The 24,399-nt window shown below is 33.3% G+C and overlaps 1 protein-coding gene across 2 annotated transcripts in view; it reads left to right on the top strand.

Annotated features, from left to right (window-relative positions):
• Window positions 1–4,906: 4,906 nt before the first annotated feature.
• Window positions 4,907–24,399, top strand: part of LOC134249486 (secernin-3-like) — a 77,911-nt gene continuing 58,418 nt past the window's right edge. The window contains exons 1-6 of one of the 2 annotated variants that reach the window (XM_062731835.1): window positions 4,907–4,996; window positions 14,896–15,042; window positions 16,810–16,991; window positions 17,700–17,896; window positions 18,077–18,304; window positions 19,188–20,081. In XM_062731835.1, coding sequence (XP_062587819.1) covers window positions 14,902–15,042; window positions 16,810–16,991; window positions 17,700–17,896; window positions 18,077–18,304; window positions 19,188–19,642 — 1,203 coding nt within the window. In that variant the 5' untranslated portion in view covers window positions 4,907–4,996; window positions 14,896–14,901 and the 3' untranslated portion in view covers window positions 19,643–20,081. Of the gene's footprint in view, window positions 4,997–14,895; window positions 15,043–16,809; window positions 16,992–17,699; window positions 17,897–18,076; window positions 18,305–19,187 lie in introns of those variants that run through there. The other variant, XM_062731837.1, reaches the window with a different exon arrangement.

The following is a 24,399-nucleotide window of genomic DNA, read 5'->3' as shown; positions in this document are numbered from 1 at the left end:
TTATTGATTATGAAATCCATAAAACGTTTTTAAAAGATTTATTTACAAATATCACCTTGAAAAAAATAAAGCATTGACAATGAACGTCATGTCGGAGTTTTAAAACAAGAAATTGTGACTGTTACTGTCATTAGCTCCGCTGGAATGGCAAGAAGAATTTTCCAATTATTTGTACGTTTACATTAGCGGACATATCGTGCTAATTGTTACAAGAGAATCTCTATAACTATCTTAAAGATCGCACATATTATGTTACGGCATTTGGTGGGAAATCACTTATACTTGTGGACTGACCCTAACTGTTATACACCGGAGTTAACCCCACCCAATGCCCCATGTAATGGTACTCGAGTATCCCACCTGATACACTTAGTCACCTTTAACAGTGTTTAGGTCTGTGTGATATCAGTAGACTTTAACCCCCCAAAACTATACCTGAAATTGTCCACTATGTGTAAATGGCGGGGATTGATTGCACCCCGAAGAATTCCCGGGGGTTAACAAATTAATGCAAGGGACCCCTCATTATAGTTACCCGTATATCCCCAGGGGGACATCACTTTCCCGACCCCTGCTCTACCCTATGTTATACCAAATTTGGCGGGAAATTTTTACCTATACGTACGGCCTTGACTACTTGTAAAATAAGAAATACCGAGAATGTGCTTGATACTCTACTAAACTAGCCCAAAGTTACTCAAAGTGCTAGTACACTAATTGCCTACTGTTGGAGACCAAAATTAGTAAACAATTAAGTTTATTTTGTTTTAATTAGGAGGAAATTAATCATGTTAGAACTGCGCAGCTACAGCATTCACGAGATGATAAATGCATTGAAAATGGTGTTAGTTTGATTCATTGATTATATGGCTACAACCATTTGTTTCGCTTTTTTCTTGTCATTATCCATAATTCTTGAAAATTTGATTTTTCATATGGGTGTCTTCCTGGGGCCATGTGTTTATTTCGTCCGCCATTCCTCTGTCACACAGAGTTCGAATAACATTGGTTTTAGAATAAATGCGACCATAATAATATCAAGACAAGAAATTACTAAGTAATAATCATTAGGTTATATTACTTACTACTTTTATTTGTTGCATCGCATTATCTGATTATTGAAAAAACGCGATTTTAACCCAACTTCAGCAAATCGGGAAAAACTGTTCTGTTTACAGCTCGAGTTTCCTCGTTAATATTTATTCCACTGAGCACGTGGTTGGCATGTGCATATATCTGCTGTGGATAGATCCGTTTATGACCATGATTATATTTAATTTTTCATGGAACAAGTCTTGATAATTTGTTGGTTTCTTTAAAACTCAAGAAAAAAAATAAAAATGCCCTAAACATATGTGTTTACGGCGGGTCTATTTTCTGTGACGATAGAAGTTATTTTCAAATGGGGCACTGCAAGGAGGATGCTTAGCATTTAATTTGAAAATGTTAAACAGTATGCGGGGCATGAAAAACAAATTATAATTACATGTCTTACATTCAAAAATTTGGTACATATGTCTATTTTGTTTAGAAGTTAGATAGAAAAAATACGCAGTTGTAGGATTTCCTTCAGGCACCTCACATAAATAGCTAGATTGTTTGCAATGACCCACACATTGTATGGAGTAATGCTTGGACATAAAAACGCATCATGTCTCATTATGTTGACAACGTTGTAAGCTCTCGCTCATTGAACATACGAAGTTTGATAAAATATATTGAGTTGTTTCTTTGAAATTTAGAAGCGAGTACAATGTTTGCAAAGAAAGGTCCATTGCATATGCTATGTCTATCATCGCAAAAAAGTGAGAGGCTACCCCCCCCCCCCCCCCCCCCCGAAAATCCTATTTTTGTTTTTCAATAAAGTGCAAAAGATTAAAAAATTTTGCATTACTAAGTATGTGATGGAACATGTACTAGCCTTATAAGACCACTTGTTATAAAAATATTTGCTTGCCCTCTCTCCCGATCTACTGCCTAGAAATGGCCCGACTCATTTTTTTTTTACATCCCATTACACGATATTTTTTTCCTTTTTCTTCCGTCAACAATCATGTTTAAATTTTACGGAATTTTTTTCTCACCTATATAAATACGGACCTAATAATTTTTCCCGGAGTTGGGAGGACCACCAAACGTCATTTTAAAGATGGTATAAAATATTTAATTATGTTGATTTTTTTCTTTACTTTGTAAAATTGTAATTTTGAAAATATGGGCAAATAGAAAAAAAGTTTTTTTATTCATTAATTCTCCTAACCCATTTCAAATGTTGCTCCGCTGTAATGAAAATTGTAAATGCATGTTTATTTGACACAGTATACGAGGGTTGATAAAAAAGTAAACGATATCTTAGGTATTTGATAGTTATATTATTGTTGAAATATTCCAGTGTTTTTCAAAGTGTATATTGGAGGTCGTTGATAGCAACTTGCTTAATTGAAAACACATCCCTTTTCAAACTTGTTTTCACCGGGCAACATAACAAGTTTCATATTTAACCACCTGCCTTCCTTCACTAAAACGATCTATCCAATCATTGATTGAAATTGTAGGAAGTCATTTGTCTTAATAAACTGTGAACAAATACTTATACGCTACTTCAAAGACATTTCTAAGATATACCATAAATATTATAGAGTTCCACTGAGCCAACCATTTTTCGTCACAAGCACTGGCGGATTTAGAGGGGATTTTTTGTGTCCCCAAAATTAAACAATATTTAATAAATCAACGTTTTCTGGTGTGGCTGTGGCCCCCTACCCTGACCTGAAACTGGTCGCCCCCCCCCCTTTTTCAAAATTTCTGGATCCGCCACTGACAAGTACCTGCATAATGACGTCGTTTTCAGATTGTGACTTCACAAACAAGGAGCAAAACTTCAGCATATGCTATTTATAGAACTTGTGTTTGGCTATGTTTCTAATCTGAATTATGGTTTTGTAGATATAGAGATAGTTCGGGAACTTTTTGATCACCCCTCGTACTAGTAGGTCATTCATATCGATTTTATGTGTCTAATATCTTTGTGTTTAATTAGTGATAATTAAAATTTTGATATCTGTGGCAAACGTACAAACTCTTAATTTTTAACTTTGATGGTGCTCATTTTTCCTTACCTGGAATCAAAGAGTTTAAGATTTTTTTATATAAATACGTACACTTTTTAACAACTGTTCGATAATAATACTAAATAAATTACTTCAAACCACACTATAACACCTTTCCTCTTTTAAAAGTGTTCATATTATTTGAAATATTTTGCAACTGTAATTCTCTTCTACATTTAAAGATTATTATGTCCCTCCATATTAAGAGGAGGTCTAGAAAACAAAATTCTGTGCTAAAGATAGACCACGTGCTGCTATCCATGAACTACTTTCATGGTTCTTTAACTCTTTTTGAAGACGACGGTACCTTGTTTAGAACTTGAAATTATCATTTAAAAGTGCAAAATTTACACATTTTCTCAATGGTTGTAGAGAAAACATTAATGCACAGTTTACATATTTTTTTGGATTTTTTAAGGCTCTGCTGAATTCTGTAGCTGCGCAGTTCTAAGGAGCATATCAAAAACATTTTTCTGCCAAAGTATAGATTATATATACACAAAATGCATTCAGTTATGCATATTTAATGTATTTTTATCATAGGGACTTAAAATTTGATCAAAATATAATGTATTTTAGCCATATGAAGAAATGTTTACATTTTGTTCTCACTGCACTAAAGGTGGCGGGACATCCCCCTTAATGCAGCGTAACCATTCGCATCTTCTACAACAATATCCCTCTCTCTCTCTCTCTCTCTCTCCAGGGACGTAGCAACAGGGGGGGGGGGGGCTGCCCCCCCCCCCACTTTTTTTCCCAAAATTACCTTTACTATAGTACATGTAATTGTTCATTGGAAGGATGGTTGTCCCCCCCCCCCCCCACTTTATACCATAGTATATTGATATCAAGGAAATGTAGGGAAGAAATTGGAAGTGAAAGTAACTTGGCTTTGAAAAACTGCACTAAAGGTGGCGGGACACCCCCCTTGATGCAGCGTAACCATTCGCATCTTCTACAACAATATCCCCTCTCTCTCTCTCTCTCTCTCTCTCTCTCTCTCTCTCTCTCCAGGGACGTAGCAACAGGGGGGGGGGCTGCCCCTCCCCCCACTTTTTTCCCCAAAATTACCTTTACTATAGTACACGTAATTGTTCATTGGAAGGATGGTTGTCCCCCCCCCCCTACTTTATACCATAGTATATTGATATCAAGGAAATGTAGGGAAGAAATTGGAAGTGAAAGTAACTTGGCTTTGAAAAAGTTGGCCACTACCCCCCCCCCCCCCCCCCCCCCCCCTACTAAATAGATTTTTGTATTTTTGTTTTTGTTTTTTTGCTTGTCAACTTTTTTCAGGTAAGTAAAAAGTAAAAAAAAAATTTCTCTGGTTGCCCCCCCCCCTTTCAAAAACGATGCTACGTGCCTGCTCTCTCTCTCTCTCTCTCTCTCTCTCTTAATTCTTACATGTATGCATCTGTATACCTTATATATCCCTACGTATTCATTTGTTCTTCTTTCGTATTTTGGTTCATTTTCTCTGCATTGCTAAGATGGAAAAAATGGTGGATATGTGTGTGTGTCTCAGATTTCATCTAGAAAATGTGGGAAATTATGTTTCAGTCAAATCTTATAATTTCAAGTAAAATATTTCTCTCTGGATATGAAGGAAAAAGACGTAGCTGTTTAAGAACTTAAGTGTCATATCTATCTATTTCAAAGTCAGTTTCAATTAAAAACTCGAGTGACTGATTGTTCATTAAAAGTGTTTCAGTACATTAATACTTCGGTGATTTAAGAGAAAATGAAACTGAGGCGTTTTTTCTGATACTTTTTATTTTTTTAAGCAGACGTGCACGCGCAATCAATACACAAAACCAGCGCATGCGTTCTCTGTTCTGCGGCAGATTGTCTCGACTGCATTCCATCAGCTGAGAAGATTACATAACGTAAGTAAAATATATTTATATACATCAGTTAGAAACACCTAGGTTATCAAATGCATTTTATGTCCAAACAAACCTTGTTCAGAATTTGAGGGAAGCAATCAATTTGATGAATGATGATTATGAGTTTTTTTGAATGAAAAGCCCATCATAAATATGAGCAGATTTATTAACATATTTTAACCAATAAACCCGCTGCAATGATCTAACATCTATCAAAAACTACTATAACAGAAAAATACGGACTGTACATGGAATTTTTTCCGATTCCTGGGAATAAGAGGTTTTAAATGGATAGAATAAAAAGTTAAGATTTCTTATTTTCTTATAATTTTAGACTACGACCCCTAGCTGTAGAAAATTCCCATTTTCTTCAACCTTAACTATGAATTCTAAAATTCCGCAAAAAGGAGGAAAAGTCGATGAAAATAAATTTAAAATACCTAACAGAGCTGTGCTGCAGCAGACCACATTAATTAAGTCGACAGGTATCGATTTTTGCCGTGAATTGTGCAGTCTGTCTGCAGTGATTACGTCAGCTATAAATACATGGGCGGATCAAAACATCCCGGTATAAATAACAAAATCTGAGACATATCCCTGGCCGGATCAGTACTACATGTAAAAGCTAGATATGACATAAAAATAATACGGAATATGATCATGACAATATTTAAGTACTGCATGTAAAATCTAGCTATGACATGAAAATAATAAAGGAGCGGATCATGAAAATTATAGGATAAGTGACCGGCATATTTATATAGCCACGGATCAAGATCATCCAATTCTTAATTTTTTTTTCTTATGCCATATGTATGGCACGCCAAATTCACAAAAACTGAGCTAATCATAGTTTCACAATCGATAAACTAGGTTTAGCGGTTGTAAACTATAGTTTACGGACTGTAAACTATAGTTAACAACGTTAATCTATATTTTACATCTGTAAACTATAGTTAACGCGATAATCTATGTTTCACATACGTATACTATACTTAACACCGAAAACTATCATTTGCGATTGCAAAACATATATTATCTGATAAATACAGTTTCACGATTTGTAAACTATAGTTTACAAACTGTTAACTATAGTTAATGATCTGATAAATATAGTTTCACGATTTGTGAAACTATGATTAACAACTCTTATCTATAGTTTACGATTGTAAACTGTAGTTTACAAACGTGAATCTATGTTTATCAACAAAATCTATTGTTAACGCTTATTACAGACAGATAAACTTAGATTATCATTCGTAAACTATAGTTAACAACCGTTAAATATAGTTTTACAGATGAAAACTATACTTAACGAACCGTTAACTATAGTTTACGATTTGTAAACTATAGTTTACAGTCAATAAACCTAGTTTATCAATTATGAAACTAGGTTAAGCTCATTTTTGTGAATTTGGCGTGCCATAGTTAACTGTTAACTGATAAATATAGTTTTGATTTGTGAAACTATGTTTAACAAATCTTAACTATAGTTTACGATTGTAAATTATAGTTTACAGACGTAAATCTATGTTTATCAACAAAATATGTTAACTTTTTATTACAAAGAGATAAACTTAGATTATCATTCGTAAACTATAGTTAACAACCGTTAAATATAGTTTTACAAATGAAAACTATAGTAAACGAATCGTTAACTATAGTTAACGGTTTGTAAACTATAATTTACAGTCGATAAACCTAGTTTAAAAAGGAAAAGGAAAAAGTTGGCCACTACCCCCCCCCCCCCGCCCCCCACGAAATAGGATTTTTTTTTTTTTGGCTTGTCAAAGAAATTCTGGAGTTGAGCCCCCCACTTTTTGTTCAGTGCTTCACAACGAAGAAATCGTTTGTAGCATATTATATGTGTGTAAACATTTATTTTTAACTGAAATATTTGAATTATATGTATACCTTGTTTATAATACATGTACATGTAATTGTCTGATGTGCCATGTGCATATGTATACATATAATTCAAATATTTCAGTTAAAAATAAATGTTTACACACATATAATATGCTACAAACGATTTCTTCGTTGTGAAGCACTGAACAAAAATTTTCCCACTTTAATAATGCATAATATTTAATAACTAGAGCCGAGCTCGTTGCAAAGCAACGAATAGGTCTTCCGTTGGAGCTACGGATAAGAAGACGTAACCTTGAGTCTAGGTCAAGCCACATTCTAAAGTTCTACGAGTGAAAATTTAAACCTTTTAAGAGAAGCAACTTGCAATGTTTAGCTAGGGAAAAGACCTTAAAGGAATATATGTGACCTTGAACTTTCCAAGTGACCTTGAACTCTCCAAATGACCTTGATCTAAGCAATAACTAGCTCTCGTTATAAAAATATTATCCATGTGTTACCGTCTGGAAAATTTCAAACATTTTATTTAGATATTCTTTCTGTCCATGCATCCAACCAAAAACATCTTATCCTTGGGGACTTTGAACTCGAGTCAAGGTCACGTCCCACCCTGCATTATATCAGCAATGTTTCACTAATAGAAAAATGGTAGCGAATTTACAGTTTCACTGTCACTAATCTTGACTCGTCCAAATGACTGGATATGTTCAGCCATGAGTTTTTTTCTGACTATAATCGAGGCAAAATGATTCACTGGGTTCAACACATTGTCGAGACTATAGCTCTACTTGTTTGTACTTATAACAAAGGAAGAGAAAACTAGCCATTGCCATCAGACCAAAACTGTAGAAGGAGTAGCGTTTTAAAGGAATTTCACATAAATTTCTATTTTGTGTAATCATGACAACACCGTTCATCGAAATCAAAAACGATGCAGTTAATTATGTATCACATTGAAGTCTACTTGTGTGTCCAGTTATATTGAAATCAAACTAAAACTGTAGGAGGAATAACATTTTTAAGGAATTATATACAGAAATTTCTATTTTTAGTAACCATGGCAACACCGTTCATCGAAATCAAAAACGGATGCACGATATTTTGTATCTTAGTGAAGGCTACTTATGTGCCAAGCAATATTGAATTCAGACAAAAACTGTTGAAGACGTCGCATTTTAAAGCATTCAAAAACCGATGCACTATACTATGTATCTTAGAGATGTGTACTTGTGTGCCAAGTTATATTGAAATCAGACCAAAACGGTATGAAGAGTAGTATTTTGAAAAATAGACAGACAGACAGCTAGACAGACGAACAGACGAACGGACGGCAGACACTTTACTATCCCATCCCACAGACAGGTGGGACAGATATTTATCTATCGAAAATAACCAAATTAAATAAAGACATCATTTTTAAAGCATTAAATCGTAGCAAAAAAGAAAATATCAATGGATGCGACACTTTTCAGACAAGGGAAGAGATATGAACCTCTCATAAATACGGTACACATGTATCAGATCATTGCACGTCGGTAATCTAAAATGACACATATTATTTTTTTTCTTTGTATAACTTAACCCCCCCCCCCCTAATTTCTTTAAAAATGTTTGTACAATCAAGAAAATTGGTTACTTTTCATAAAGACTACGACGTTTCTTTCATTTTCAAGAACCGTATAATATCGAGTGCAGCGAGCTCAATAGAATAACGTGTAAGAAAAGAAGTTAGGAATTGTACACACGTCAAGCAAATTTTGTTGTGCAACATTCCCAGAGCTCCTTTACTACCCAATGTCCTTTGCGCGAATAAATAAACAAATAATAACACAAGTAACAGCTTTTTAAAAAGCTTGGCTGACTATGTCATCAATATCTATAGAATCTATGAGCATGATAAACTATAAACGTTTACATTTGGGGGGGGGGGGGGGGGGTTAAATTATTTCACTGGAGTAAATTATGGAGATGTTGCACAAAACATAAACCATATATAATACTGTTTGTATCTCAAATAAAAAATGAAATCATGATCATGTCCCGCTGTAGATTCGAACCCGGGACGAAAAGATGAACACCTCTGTCCGCAAGTCTAAAATGGTTTTAGAGGATGACGTAAATAAGGAAAAACATTTGATTAATGCTTGAAAGCATGGCTACATATAAAGGTGGCAGCTGAAAATATGATAACTACAAGAAATTGGGGATCTAACAATTATGACTGACGTGTAGAATATGATTGATAGTTTCTTGGGTATGCCAAAGTATCAAAGATTGTTGGAAACGTGGGGAAAATAATTAAAGCTTTAAATGACCCAACAAACTTGACGGCGATATATGAATGCCATGGTGCGGATTCAGGAAGTTTTTCCCAGAGATGAGGGGTCAACATCAAATGTTTTATTACTTTAAATGATGTAACTTCTAACTCACTTCACAATGTCACCGAATTGTTTGTTTGTTTTTTTTTCCAAAGCTCGACCAGGATTCTGACAAAAAAGAACAGACTTTACAAAATTCATGCAGTTTTCATTTGAAATCATTCAATAGAATAGTCCAGAAAAAGGGTGCAAAAACCTACACGTGACATTTTGGCGCGAAATAATAGCGTCACCCCTTACCTAGAAGACAAATGGACTAATCCAGTAGTATAAAGGTCAAACGGACATATATCCGTATAAGAACTCGCATGAAATTAATATATGCTAGCAAAAGGCTAGAGAAAATAAATACTTCAATGTATTGTATTAGCAATATGTTTATTTTTCTGCTAACAGAATAGATAACTGTTGTTGCTGAAATGCATGTAACAAATCCGATGATAATCAGCATGCACAAAATTTTGCTGGCTAACTGTGACCTCTTCGAACCCTATTGATCCTTAGCGTGACGTCAGGCAATAAAAGGCTTTCAGTTTGAAGAAATATTTCAAAAACTTTTCCGCAATAAATATACAGTTATTACTAGCTTACTCTAAAGTCTTTTATCGTACATATGTACTAGCGTACTCTGTTTAGTAGGATCAGTTTTTTCAGTGGGTGGCTCAGCAACTCTCCTGTCTGTTATTTTTTTCTGCAGCTATACTGTGTATCAAGTTTGATTATTTTTAAAAATATCTTGGTTAGTTTGTTTGAAACTGAGCTTTGAACTTAGCTAAAGGCAAAGTGTGACGGAAGGAGATAAGGCAGGATGGAAGACGTCCGACATGACAAACATTATATCCCAAGCCATATTCATGGCGGGGTATAGAATGATTATTGGTTTACATAAAAAAAATAGGTTGTGACTTTCTTTCGGAATTCAACACCAGCCTTAATCTACATGTATATACGCATGTACAAAAACAAATCAACCAACTAACATTCTCGGCTCAGAAGGAAGACATTATATATTCATTTTAAACATGTTAAAGGGGGGGGGGGGGGGCTTATAGTGATGAGAGGAAATTTAACCACGTGTCGGTCCGTGAAACATGAAATATTATTTTTGGAATGTTTGTATACAACAGCGTGGCTTTCTTTGAACTAAATTAGAATTTATTGAAATATCTAAAAATGAATCTTTCAGGGACGCCGTGATATATTTGGTAGTCTCTGTAATAACTGTTCGGATATAGCACAGGCCTTTAGATCGCTTAGAAAAAAAATTGAGGTGTTGGAAAAAAATACACACAATTTTTTTTCTAAGCGATCTAAAGGCCTGTGGGATATAGTGTCTTTTGAAGGTACAACACCTTTCTTTTAATATTACCAAAGGATTTGCTGATCCTTTTTTTCCGTATAGTCGAAATGCATGGGAGAAGGAAAAAAAACGTATGTGGATTAATCAAATACAAATTGATGCGTTGTGTTTTTAATCTAAATAGACACGTTTTTTCTTCTCGTTTTCCTTTTTTGTAAAATGCCGTTAGCTTTGTTTAAAAACTTTTTCCTACGCGTTACCAATGTGAGAAGAGAAAAAAAGACGTCCTCAAACAATTTATTTCTAATGATGAAAACACCGAATGACGATGAGGATAATTAAGGTGAAATTATTTACTGAGACCCTAGTATCTACATTTCATGTCACCAACATTAACAATGACTGACCGGGAGGACGTTTGGTAAAGAATTAAAATTGATGTTTTATCGTCGAGATACTGGTTAATGATAAATAGCATTAACGAATTTTCAATTTTTTTAAAAATCGTACTCTTAAACTCTGGATGTATATATTTTGGCCGTTATTCTAGGCAAAAGTGCATCCATGTGTATTTATACTGACATCGACTGAACATGTACAAGCATGTCAAATTAATCGTGCAATGTTGAGATATTCTGTTTATTCAACGAAAAAGTATATTATTTTTGTACAATAACATTTTAAAGTTTAGTAGCAAATAACTGCATACTCAAAAGTGCTTAATTTAACGTTGGATGTTTTCCCGTGAATTAGAAACGTCACCTCCACTTACAACTACCATGCATGCGTACATGTAAGTTTAATATTCATAAAACAATATCCACCTCGATAAAAACAGGGGGGGGGGGGGGTTGCAAACCAAGCTAGTGTTTATTCGGCTATCAAAATACATAAAACTTACAATGAATAAATGTACAAGCGATTAAGATTGATTTAAACAAGCTGAAATAGAGTGAAATGAAATGATATGGAATTAACGACATATTTTAAACCCAATTTTCCATTTGTAACTATCGGAGTACACAATGGATTTTCAAATATGCCCACTGTTCTCTGCAACCACGTGCTTGTAAACGAGGACCGGGCAACACAACTTTAGAGACAAAGTTGAATATAACCTGTTTGCTATACCGGTATTACAAATACGTGAACAATAGTATATTATAAATTACTTTTTATGTTCAATGTTTATTTAATCTTTAAAAAATGATACCCCGGTAAATGGAGAAACAAAAGAGTGATCATGGTAAAAATAAAACGTACATATACAATATTACCTATCACTTTCCATCACTAATTATAATTATTTGCCGAAGCCCCTTCTCAATTACAATTGAAATAAAATACATTAACACAGAATAGAGATTTTTTTTATTTTGCGAGAACAGGCCAAAGAAAGCGAACACAGTTCAAAATGATTTTATGCACCAGTGTTTGGAATTACGATTTAATATGAAAGATGGGTAAAATAATCTTATTGAATCGCGATGTAATTAAAAACACAGTTTTCTATTAATTGTTAGGTCTTTCTACACAATGGTCTAATACAATCACAAACACTTGCTTTGTTTATGTCCACAGGTGCCTGGTACACTCGTGACCTAGATCGATAGCGTGGCTTTGATTACATAACTGTAAAACATCTCGCTGAACAATGGGATCGTAATATGTATACAACTAATGATCGTGAATTATTCAATGTATAAAGTTTAAGATTAATTATATAGTTTGTTACAATGATAAACATAGAAAGGTAGATTTTATATCTTCCGCTTTTAAAGATGTGTTCACTATAAAACTAATTAAATTTTATAAAGAAAAATAGAAAAAGTAGTTGTAATACATGATTTAATAGTTAATCATAAAACACGTTTAAAACCTTATTTTGAAGAAAATCAACATAAAATACCGTAGGGTATATTATTTACAGCAAGTTGTATACATGATGAGGTCAGATTTACTTGCCGAATGAAAAGGCTACATGTTTACCTGACCTGCTTTCGACTGCATATTATGCAATAACCCCCGTATATTCGAACAGATAAACATTCCTATCAGATCAAAAGGGTGTTAAAGAACAATTTTGCTCGATATATCTAGATCGAAATATTTACCGTTTTTGAGTTATAAAGCAAAAACTTTCAAGCTCCAGAGATCCCTTATTTTAGGGGCCAGCCCCTTTTCTATAGTATTAAATGAAAGCCCTTGCAATTATGCACAACTTTTGTTCAACATGTCTTAACAAAATATTTTCAGTTTTCAAGATAAAAAGGAAAACATGTGTAAATTTTCGCTCTTTTAGGCGTTCTATTTTTTGACCCCTGTATTGCGCCTTTTTGAATAGAGAAATCGAAAAACAAAAACCGATGTGCACAACTTCAATCCTTCTGTTATCTAAAACCAGTAAAATTTCTGCTCCAACTCTAGTGGTCTCTGAGCCTTTGTCTGGAAATGAAAGCCTATAATTTTTCGTTTAAAGGGAAATAACTCAAAACCGGAAGTGACTTTTTGAAATTATTGACAACATTCTGATAGCGTTTATTACCGTCTATAATGTCTGAAAATTTGAACAAAATCCATTAAAAAATGAGCGAGATACGAGGCCTCAAAGTTGGCGTCTAGGAAGAAAAAAAAAAGAATAATAAGAATAATCTTAATCTTCACAATCAGTAGAAGGTCTTCCGTTGGAAACGGAAGACCTTAATAATAATGAACTCGAATCAATTTTATCAAACAGGATCGAACTACTACAGTTAAGTAAAATGAAGTCTTTGACCGATCTGCAACATGTAATATAATCAAGAGCGGATCTTTGTTTGATTTAAAATAAAATTTGCCTAGGTCAGGAAATGTATATTCCTCATTACACAAACTTTAGAATTTTTATATTACTCAATAAAGTGAACATAATTTTATGGCAAGCTCTTCCCCGGGGAAAATAATTTTAACCCAGACCCGATATATAGAGATAAAGGTACACATCTAATTAAGAAAAAAGCAAACATGTCACTGAAAATCGCTAATTCGCAATTTATGAGATATATTTACCCTATAACCCTGAGCCAGTTTCATTTGGCCGTTGTAATTGCTAGGGCTAATTGCTAATCCTGATTGAATTATACTCAATAAAATATGTTTAAAGTAAAGTAATTGCTAAGGCTCTCGAAATTATACCAAACAGAAATAAAATATTTGTCCCTTCATATATCTTTTTTAAACTCTAGTCAGAAAATTCTGATTTACATATTAATTTCAAACTATACCAAATATCCACTTCGATTTCAAAAAATCCCCTGTTGTCCCCTCTCGCAGTCCCTGACATTTTCCTGTCTCTCCCTGACTTTCTCCTATGATCCCCTGTCGTTGTCCCTGCTCTTCCTGTCCAGTCCCTGTCGACCCCTGTCGTTGTCCCTGCTCTCCCTATCCAGTCCCTTTCGTCCCCTGTCGTTGTCCCTGCCTTCCCTGTCCACTCCCTGTCGTTCCCTGACATTCTCTGATCTCCTTGTCCAGTCCCTGTCGTCACCTGTCGTTGTCCCTGTTTAGACTGGATTCCCCCTGTCGTCCACTGACATTTATTTCGGCAAAGAATTGGAGTTTAAAATATATTCTTGTTGCAAATTAATGAAGATTGATAAAGTCTTGAAAACATTGAAAGTTCTTTTATAAAAATAGAGACTTAGTAATAAGTAATAAGTTAACACATTCTTAAATGCCTTAACTAAATCATCTGTTATATAGTTTCTATGATTTGTATTAATTTTTAAGTTTGGTGGCATTTTAGAAAAATGGCAAACAAAAGCATTGCTTCTAAAGAAGAAATAAATTCCAATTTTATTGCATCTTGTGAAGCTAGACGGCATATAAAGTTAATGTACTTTACAAACCTTTTATCTATTTTGTAAAAAAAAAAAAAAAAAAAAAAAAAAAAAAAAAAAAAAACTTTAATTTTTGATCTACTTTGAATCATCTTTTTATTAATCATATAAATGGACAAAGTTCTTCACAAAAAGATTTGTGAGTATTTTAATTTAATTATTGATAAAATTGATATTTAAGAGAGCCTATAAGAATCAATCTTTGTTAAAAAAAAAATCGAAAAGGCGAAACAACGCTTTCATAACCCTTTTTTCGAAAGGTGTTATAACACCTTTTAATTTTTTTTTCTACACACTAGATTAATTCTTATAGGCATTCTAAACGGCATAATGACACATTTTCGAAATGCGTAATGATGCCTTTTACATGAATATTACACTGAATAGAAATTAAGTTGTGATTACGCCTACATGTATTAAAATTATTTCGTAAATATTAAAGAATTCAAATTAATGATATTACTTTAATTACAGCATAAGATGTCAGATGTTTTTGTCGCCCTCCCACCCATAACAAAGAACTGTGTTATATTCGGTAAAAATGCCAACTTACCGCCAACGGACGTACAGCAAGTGATCTACTGCGCTGCTGCAGACCATACAACCGGAAGTAAAGTCAAGGTTTATTTAAAAAAAAAGAACAATTAATAAACTACATAATATCTAAATGCATCCAGCCTCGATCATCTATTTTCATTTTTATTGTCAATAAGCACATGTAATATTTATTACATATATGTATAATTTCGTATATAATTTGCATAACGGGCGAAGCCCATTATATATGTTATCCCATGCACATTCCCAACTATCGTTGATGTCTCAGGCATACCCAACAAAGACACGATTCTTTATTTCAAATTCAATGTAAAAAAAAATGTAAAGTTAGATTTAAAAAATATTTTCTATAATACCTTCAAATTACATAGGCCTTCCATATCAATTTCAAAAGTCCCAGCCCGCTGAAGAAGGATATAGAGATAACGAACAGTATTCAATCTCAAAGTCCATTAAACAACATACAAAATAAGAGCAGAGCAAACACGGACCTCCGAAACAGAGGTGGGATCAGGTGCCATGGAGGAGTGAGCATCCCCTGCTATGATCAGGAAATAACGAAAAAAAATCTGTCGTCAATTCAGTGTATTAATAATGGACTAACAATTGGTATGAAAAATGAAAAAAGACACAAAGACAGCCACACGAGGTTTTCATGCATATCAGCTGTCTGTCCTACTTCAATTCGCTCATGGCATTTCACTTGGCAAAAATAAAATACATTTCGGCAGAATTGACAAGAAATAAATTTACTAAACATTCATAGAGTCACCACAGAGTAAACAAATAAGAATGGAAGCATTGAAAATTAACGCAAACAGTCTAGTTTCAATGATGTCGGTAAATACGGTACGTGACCTTTGTTAGCTCAGGGTCCCCTTCTGATTTAAAATGCAGTCACTCAGATTAAGTGAGTGGAAATCAAATTATCTAAATTTAATGATTTTGATCGTACATGAACTAGGTACATGTATATTAATTGAAGTATCATCAAGAGGAAATACTTCAATTCCTGGATTTCACCTGATCATCAACAAAATTTAATTAGATCTTCTATCATGATTACATTTTTATTCTAATGTTTTTAGGAATCATCCTCCGTCCCCCCCTCCACCCCCACCCCAAAAAAGCACAAAGTTAACTCCGTGATTAATAAATATTCTAATTTCTATTTGCTTTCTCTTGGATAAATCTTTGAAAGTCAGTTGAGCTGATTTCTTGGTCATTCTATCGGAATGTAAATTTCGCCAAACGATAGGCCAGGAGCTAAGGAGGATTAATATGCATATAAATCTCTTTGTGAGAAGGATATGGAAAGGTGCCTCTTCCAAAATGATTAATTTCAGGGCCTTTCGGTCATGTGTATTGGGAGAGGGGGGTTATTCTGAAAATATATGTAATTGTTTTTTTTTAATTTGCTCTTTGATATCCAACAGTTTATGATAAGCGAAGACGTCTTTATGAATAATTGTGTCCCCAGGGTCAGTGGTTCCTTTGTGGTGGGGTGCACAACAGGTTATAAAGTGGAAATGCATATTTTTGCTACTCTGATCTACTTCTGAGTATATATCAAATAATAAGAGAAAGCATGCCAAGTGTATAGTTTGATAAACAATAGCGCCTCGTTCAAAACTGTGAATTTAATGGCCTCTGGTTTAAAACAGGAACCAAATGCAGTCGCTGGAATGTTGTTGCATTATATACTCATGTTTACTATAAAGCCCATGGGCCTCTTGTTTTACATAGAAATCTGTGAAAGAAATAAAAAGAAATTTCTCATCTATTATAATTATTAGTAGGATTAGTGCACTGCTCTGCATTTTTTGTTAGACCACACATTTAGAGATAGAACAACCTCCACACACCTATGCTGTTATTCTCAGTCAGTCTGTGGGATCATGGGGAGCGGAAATGGGCGCCAACGATCAGGGAGTCTGCGCAGGATACACTTCCGTCTTTACAAAACTTTCGGGCACAACAAGCAAAGTCCTCACTCCATCAGACCTGACAAGGTAACCTTTTCGGGTGGTTCAATGTATAATGTATATATAACTTAGTTAAGGATTGAAGTGAGGGTAATCAGATTTTTCATAGGTCGTCAGGGGGTATAACAGGTTATTTGACAGCCTACAAGTGGTAATTACAGGTCCGTAGCTAACAGAGATTTAACAGAATTGTGCATGGGCTACCTAAACGTGATATTTCTGTTAGCTATTGATGTAAAGATTGTACCAAAAAAAAAATTAAAAAAACTAACTGGGCACAACCTTTTGTGCGTTTTTTTGTAAGTATATTGGACTATATATCCCAAATCTGTTGGAGCCTGATTGTGCAGTGAATGACTGATGTTCAATGGGTCTGAAGGAGAGGGAAAAGTCATTCTTGTAAGCATCAAAATGGGCTTGAAATTGAAAATCACGGATTTTGCTGAAACTTGGTAAAATAATTACATTATAAGCCCTATTTACAAAAATATTATCAAAAGTGATCAATTAATTGGTCTTGTTTCCATGGCAACCAGGTTACCTGATTTTGCACACTGGTGGTAGGGTTAGGGTTATTTCTTCCCATTAATGTACATTTAATTAAATAAAGGTGATTATTATTATGCTTGCTACATGTATGAGATCATTGTAACATGGATTTATTTTAATTTATGTATAGCCTCATTTATAAAAAAAAATAATGGTCACAATTTAATGACCTAGAACATATTTCAGGTTGATTTTAGAGAGATCTAGCTCAGCTAAGAAGGGCATGGACGTTATAACGTCATTGGTTGACCAGTATGGACAAGGTGGGACGTTAGACTCTCAGAATCCATTACTTTACTGCGGGGCTTTCCTCATCACAGATAGAAACGAGGCTTGGGTTGTGGAATGTGCCGGAAAATTCTGGGTCGCAAAACAAATAACTGGTAAAGGTCATGATTCTATAAAGATATAAAAATCATTAAATATTAAATGTCAATCATAAAATCATCTATGCCTGCTGCCCAATCCATTTATGTATTTTACATAATAAAATATGTTCAAATCAAATATAAAATCATCTGATTGAATGTCCAGTAACATTAAAACGTAAACATTTTTTTCAGAAGGTGCGTACAGTATATCAAGTTGTCTGTCCATTTCTACGGAATATGACCTGACGTCATCAAATTTACAAGAAGAAAGTGTGGCATTAGGACACTGGTCTCAAGAAAAGGGCCCTGTAGATTTTACGTTGGCTTTTGGAGCAGAATTTACCACAAGTCTCGGTTGTGTAGATCCGGTAACACGGCGCAGGACAGGATGTGATCTTCTGAATAACAGCGCAGATCAAGGTTTTTGTCTTGTGTATTATTTCTATTTTCATTCTCTTTATATTATCAACTTATTTTTTTCATTACTTTCAATGAAATAACTACTAAAGTTTAAAAGCTAAAAACAGCATTACTTATGAACAGTTGAAAATTTAAAAGCAATTTTAAAAATCGTTGTAGAAAATTAAAATATCGGTTTCAACATTTACAATTTTGTTCGTTTTGTCGATTCTTCTAATAATAAAATTTTGTAAAGAGCAAGAGCCGCTTTGGGTCTTATTTGGTCCTGAAAATTTCTGTAAAATCAAAACAGCTGAGTTTAGAGTGCAAATGCAGTATTTATTGCTTGGAGTATTGGTGACCACATACCTATTACTCATGACGTAATTTTCCATCTAGTTAATGCATTATGACATGACAGAATGCGTCATTTTGGATCGTGGGTAGTGCTCATATTTTAATTCTTTGCTGAATGTAGTCAAATATGCATGTTTTCTGCAAATTTCAAGAACTTTGCAATTCCTCAACGCCTGTTTTCCAATATCTGGATTCTCAAAACGAAATTTTATTCTAAGAAATGAAAGCATTAAGTATCTTTTTTTTTTAATATATGAAATGGAAAGGAGTGCAAAAGTTTATTACTTGCTAAAAGTACAGGGCCATTTTATGCATTAAGTGAACCTAGCTCTTTGTTAAGGCTTACAAAAATTAGATCACAAGCAAATTATCTGCAATTAGTTGAGTATCATTTCAACCAATATAATTAATCAAAAAAATTAAGTTCCTTCTCTTAATACCTAAACTCTGTATACCGTTTTCTAACATGGAAAATGAAAAAAAAGTATCTCTTATTTATTTAATACTTGCATATACATATATATTTAGCGAGTTCATTCTGTTACAGGATCATTTTCTGTGATGAACATGTTTGACATTTTGAGAAATAAAACAAGCGGAATCAATATGAACGGTCACCTGATAACAACCGGAAGTCACGTGTCTGTCTTGTCGTCTGCTGGATTACCGGACTGTCATTGGTTCACTGCTACACCTGATCCAAGTTTATCTGTATTTAAACCTTTTCTGTTTTCTCACAATGTTAACATAGGTGATACAACTCAGTCTCTTTCAAATAATGACAAACGTCACATCCTGTATAAATATCACGAGAAAGCGCGGGAATTTATGTCCAGCGGAACACAGAAAGGGGAGGATTTAGTTCAGTTCATGAGAAGTTTGGAGGAAAGATGTGTTTCAGAAATGGATCAATTCTGTCAAAAATTTTCTCCCGAAAATATGTCAGACATTGAAGAACTATTTAAAGACATGTGTGAGTCTGAGGTCAAGTTTTATCTGTGAATTTGAAGTCAAGTTATATCTGTGAGTTTACAAGTGCAGTAAATATGCTGAGGATATTGTGTTGTCATTATGTCAAAGCTGACAATTTCCAAAAAAAATTGCTTCGGTCCTTATCATGAACATTAAAACATGTGCTTTAAAAGTAACTACTTTTACTTTGCAAAAAAGCTAGTTTCTGGTTCGTTTGCAACGGTGTTTTTAAACAAATAGAATGCAAATTCATCTAGTTTTGCAAAGATTAGTACTTTTCTTCACATAACAAGGAAACTGGTTGCTTGACATATCTAGAAAATTACAAAAGAATTTGAAATTTCAGTACAGTTTTGGTTTATATATTTAGTTTCAAACTAACACTTTTCAGTACTATGTTACATTCAACACGATATTTTAAGATTCCTGCTTGAAAATAATTCAAAAAATAAAATTATATGTATGAACATTTATTCTTATTTTTTTTAATTTGTCTTTGTCAAAATACAATTAATGACTGTTTAAATGGAAGACATAACCAATAATCATATCTGAGTAAGGTTAAGGTTGTCACACAAAATCTTTCCTTTTAAAAAGTTCTGTAACATGTGTATCCTCAATAATCTAGATCATTAATGAGGTAGATTAGAAAATATATTGTGTTCTTGTACTTACTGTTCCGATTCAATACTTTCGAAATATGATAACAGACAACTAGCACTCCAGCGTCATTGTTATAATTAATTGTTTACCAGTCCTGCGCATAAGTAATATAATTATAAATATAGGAGTTAGCTCTCTTACGATATCAACTTTTTCTAAAATGAAAAACACAGTTGTCACTCTGCTTGTGTGGGACACGAATTGTCTACCCGTGCCGGATTTGCTCTTAACCATCAGATTGAATGTATAATAAGTATTAGAAATTAATAACATGTAATCTGTTTCCAGTATTTCGGAGTCAAAAGAAAAAAAACCGGACAGGTTCTTTTTAGATAAGTGCATAAAAATATTGTTAAGTTCATAAACACCTTCCTTTAGAAAAGACCTCACCCTTATCTCTTTCTAGAAAATTTTAATGACAAATTATACAATTCATTTTCAAAGGACTTGATATCTTGTGATAGTTAAAGAAAACCGGATAATTGTTAGATTTCTTTTTCCTTGAATGTGAAGAATGATATAGCTTCTCTACCCCCACCCCCTCATGTACACAACTATAGTAATCATGATGAAAGCTGTTTAATCTTCATTCATTGCCCTATGTTTTTCTTCAGAAATGTTTCTAAATGACCACAGAGTGAGGTGATATTATATTTACTCAATATTCAATAACCTGTTGTATTTTCTTTAATTAGAGAAATGACAATTTGATCATATATTAGTTGATACTTGAATAAACTGACAAATATGGAGACATAACAGTCAGTAAAGGTTTGCATATAAATATGAATTTCAGAATTTGTTAGCTTGGTGCTGATATGAACTTAACAAATATAACAAGCCAGTTGGATTTTTGAGGAAAGAAGGAATGGTAAAAATCAGCTTGTATGCTATGTGCTGGAAGAATATTACTAGAACCTATTGTTTCTGTATTTGAATGGAGTTAATGAAGTGTCCATATCTAAAAAAGATATGGTATCTCAAATTATTTTGGTTGTTGAAAATATTAAACATATTTATACCTGAAACATGATTTTGTAGAACGTCCTCTTTTGAAATGAAGCCAAGAGTGTAAGTAGGATTACCACTTGTAGAGTTAAATCAACGTTCCTCAAAATGCATCGTATCTAATGAAGACAATGTTTTTTATCTGCTTAGTATGGTGGGATTTATACCATTGTAGTAGTGTGTATAATATGCGTACATAATAAATAAGTGTTTTAAATTTAATGTAAATTAATTAAACTACCATAACAGATAAAAGTATAAAAAGCTTAATCCGCTCCTTTATATCCTTAGCCCTTTACCTGTACACCTGTGTATAGATAATTAGTTACCTTAGGGCAGTTCAAAGGTTTTGGAGTGTTATTGATTCTTATACCGTAAATCTGGAAATTTTTACGTCGATTTATTTTTGCGAATTTGGGTCAAAAAGCTGTTGATTAATTTTTACGCTTCAAATTTTTGCGAATTGTCAATGGTGCTAAAAATAAAAATCACTAAAGATTTTCATATCAGGTTATGTTTCAAATAATATACCCAGTTAGAATACCACCAATACACTCGCAACGTGGCAAGAAATTGCAAAATCGCTCTGAAATACTTTTGATAAAAATCCAAAAGGATTTGCACTGAAAATAATTTCTAAGTCAATTATAACAAACATTTTTAGGGTTGTGTATGCCTCTTAACCTAAATATTAATCCAAATGTAGATAAAAATATAACTTATGTCTCAACGTTTGTTTTTTTCTCAACCAAAATTTACACGCCGCGTTTACATTTGGAACTTTCTAGTAAATGCACTGAGTTTGAGTTTATTGGCAAATTAATTGATGAAAATAATTAATAAAAAGGGGCATACCGCCTCAGTGCTGGTCAAATCATCGGACGATATTGCATATAATGAGGGCAATTTACACGCACGGGTAATTAACTTGTAGTTATATAGCAGACTAGTGTAAACAGGTTTTTTTTTAAAATGACCAGTGCTTATCGACGCCTTTTCACGGAGTTAAAAAAAAGACATGAGTTCTCAGAAGAAAATTCTTCGCATGTTGATTTATTTTTAAGAAAAATATTTTTGCGAATGCAATGCACGCGCAAATTTGCTAAAAATTTATCTACAGTAAAAATTTCCAGATTTACGGTAGGTAGTTTTGATTGTGAAGTTGGATTTCATTGGTTTTATTCTTTTGGTCATTGGTTTTACCGCCAAAATATTCATTCTTTGTCTTGTTGAGAAATGACCAAGACTGTATTTTATGGATTCCTATGACTTTGACCTTTGGAGACTGACAAATTCCATATTCTGGTAAGTACTAACTTTCCTTATTACTAATTGTCAAGTGATATGTCTATTCCATAGATTTGCATTTATTAAAGATCCCAATTTCACTTCATATTAATTAAATGAATAACCTTGAGAGAAAGATGTTATTTTTATGATTGGAATTATTGATTATAAAGATAAGTAATGTATTATATTATAAGAGTAAATTGTTATATTCAAGTTGCACCATATATTTTTATGACCCAGATATTTGGTTACTTTGTTCAAAGTGAACAGATGATTTTATTTTAAAGGAATGTATATTTAAATGTATATTGTATTAAATTACAAAGTCCATATACATGTCATTGCAACATCACACATTCATGTGGTAGCCTTTTCCCACAGAATGGTGAGAAATTATTTGTTTTAACTAGTATTACTGTTTATGCCTTTATATGGGAGAAAATATGTAATGTCTATATATTCACTATAAGAGTTATCTCCTTTAATTGATAGTAAATGTACATATATACCTATCATCTATAATATATATCATTATGGATATGTTAACTATGAGAACTACGTGTATAAATGATTGATGATTGATTTGATGTGCTATTATATTGTTGTTTTATTATATTTCAGGGCTATAACATTTGTATAACATAAAGTGCTCACTGTGTCAAATAAATAAGACCTGAACCCTGACAGAGGCGTGTTTGTGTTCTTCATTACCACCCCCTGTTACAACATATTTTTGTCATTATAGCATATAATGTTAAATCAAGATAATTATCTTCTAAGGTCATGAAAACATCCTGGTTTGCCGTCAAACAGCGACTCTTATCTTGTACAGTCGAGATAAGCTATCGTATTTTTGCGATAGCTATCTCGACAAGAAGAGATAATTTATCTTGTATCGTGACTAAAAGTTATCTCGTCATGTCAATATAGTTATTGCAACTAAATGTGATAGCTTATCTTTACTGGACAAGATATAAAATCGGTGTTTGTTGACAAGCCAGAAATTTTTCATGACTTGACGAGATAGTTATCTTGACTTGCCATGATATGCTATGTTGACAAAAATTATGTGGATGGCAAATGCCACCATAGCTTCGGTATCAGGGAGAGTAATAAGTATATACTGAATTTGTATCCAATCTTTTTTTTTCCTTCCGAATTATTAATTACAGAATAAAAGATATTCGTTTAAGCCCTTACATTGCTTCAGGACATACGCAAAGGTTTCCTTTGAGTTGAAGAGTCCCAATACTTAAAGGAAGTGTGTAATACAATTAAATGTTGATATATGCTGTTGTACCCTTCTTCTGAAACACTTTTGTATAAATAAAACATCTAGAATAATTATATGTTTATTATTTTTTTAATTATACCAGAATTTCCATCAATTGATATCTTTTCAAAACTCTGGATTATTCATGCTGATTGTTTGTCTACTAACATCTGATGACACTATGATCTTTATTTGGAAATATCTTGGAAAAAATATTAGTTGTTAAGGTGCAATGCGTATGTCTTTAATGCGCGAGCTTAGCATTCATCTGATATATTTATTCCATTCTAACAAAGTGTCAAGGTCTTTTTTTCATGCCAGGCCCATTGTCTGGCGTAGACTTCTAAAGAATCCATGATATTTACAGAATTCAGAGAAGGCATTTATAAAGCAAGTAAACAGTGAGCTTTTAAAGTCTCAATATTTAAATTGTATCTTAGAGGAACTAGGGTTTAATTATAGATTGAACTTGAAGTAAAAGATCTCAAAAAGTATGACCCATCTGTTTCATATTTGGATTTTTACCAGAAAAAGACGATAATGGTAATCTTTC

The sequence above is a fragment of the Saccostrea cucullata genome, unplaced genomic scaffold (genome assembly GCF_032062105.1).
Source record: "Saccostrea cucullata isolate Sc308-1 unplaced genomic scaffold, CSIRO_AGI_Scuc_v1 ctg2536, whole genome shotgun sequence".
Classification (NCBI taxonomy): Eukaryota; Metazoa; Mollusca; class Bivalvia; order Ostreida; family Ostreidae; genus Saccostrea; species Saccostrea cuccullata.
This window is presented reverse-complemented; position numbering and strand designations above follow the sequence as displayed.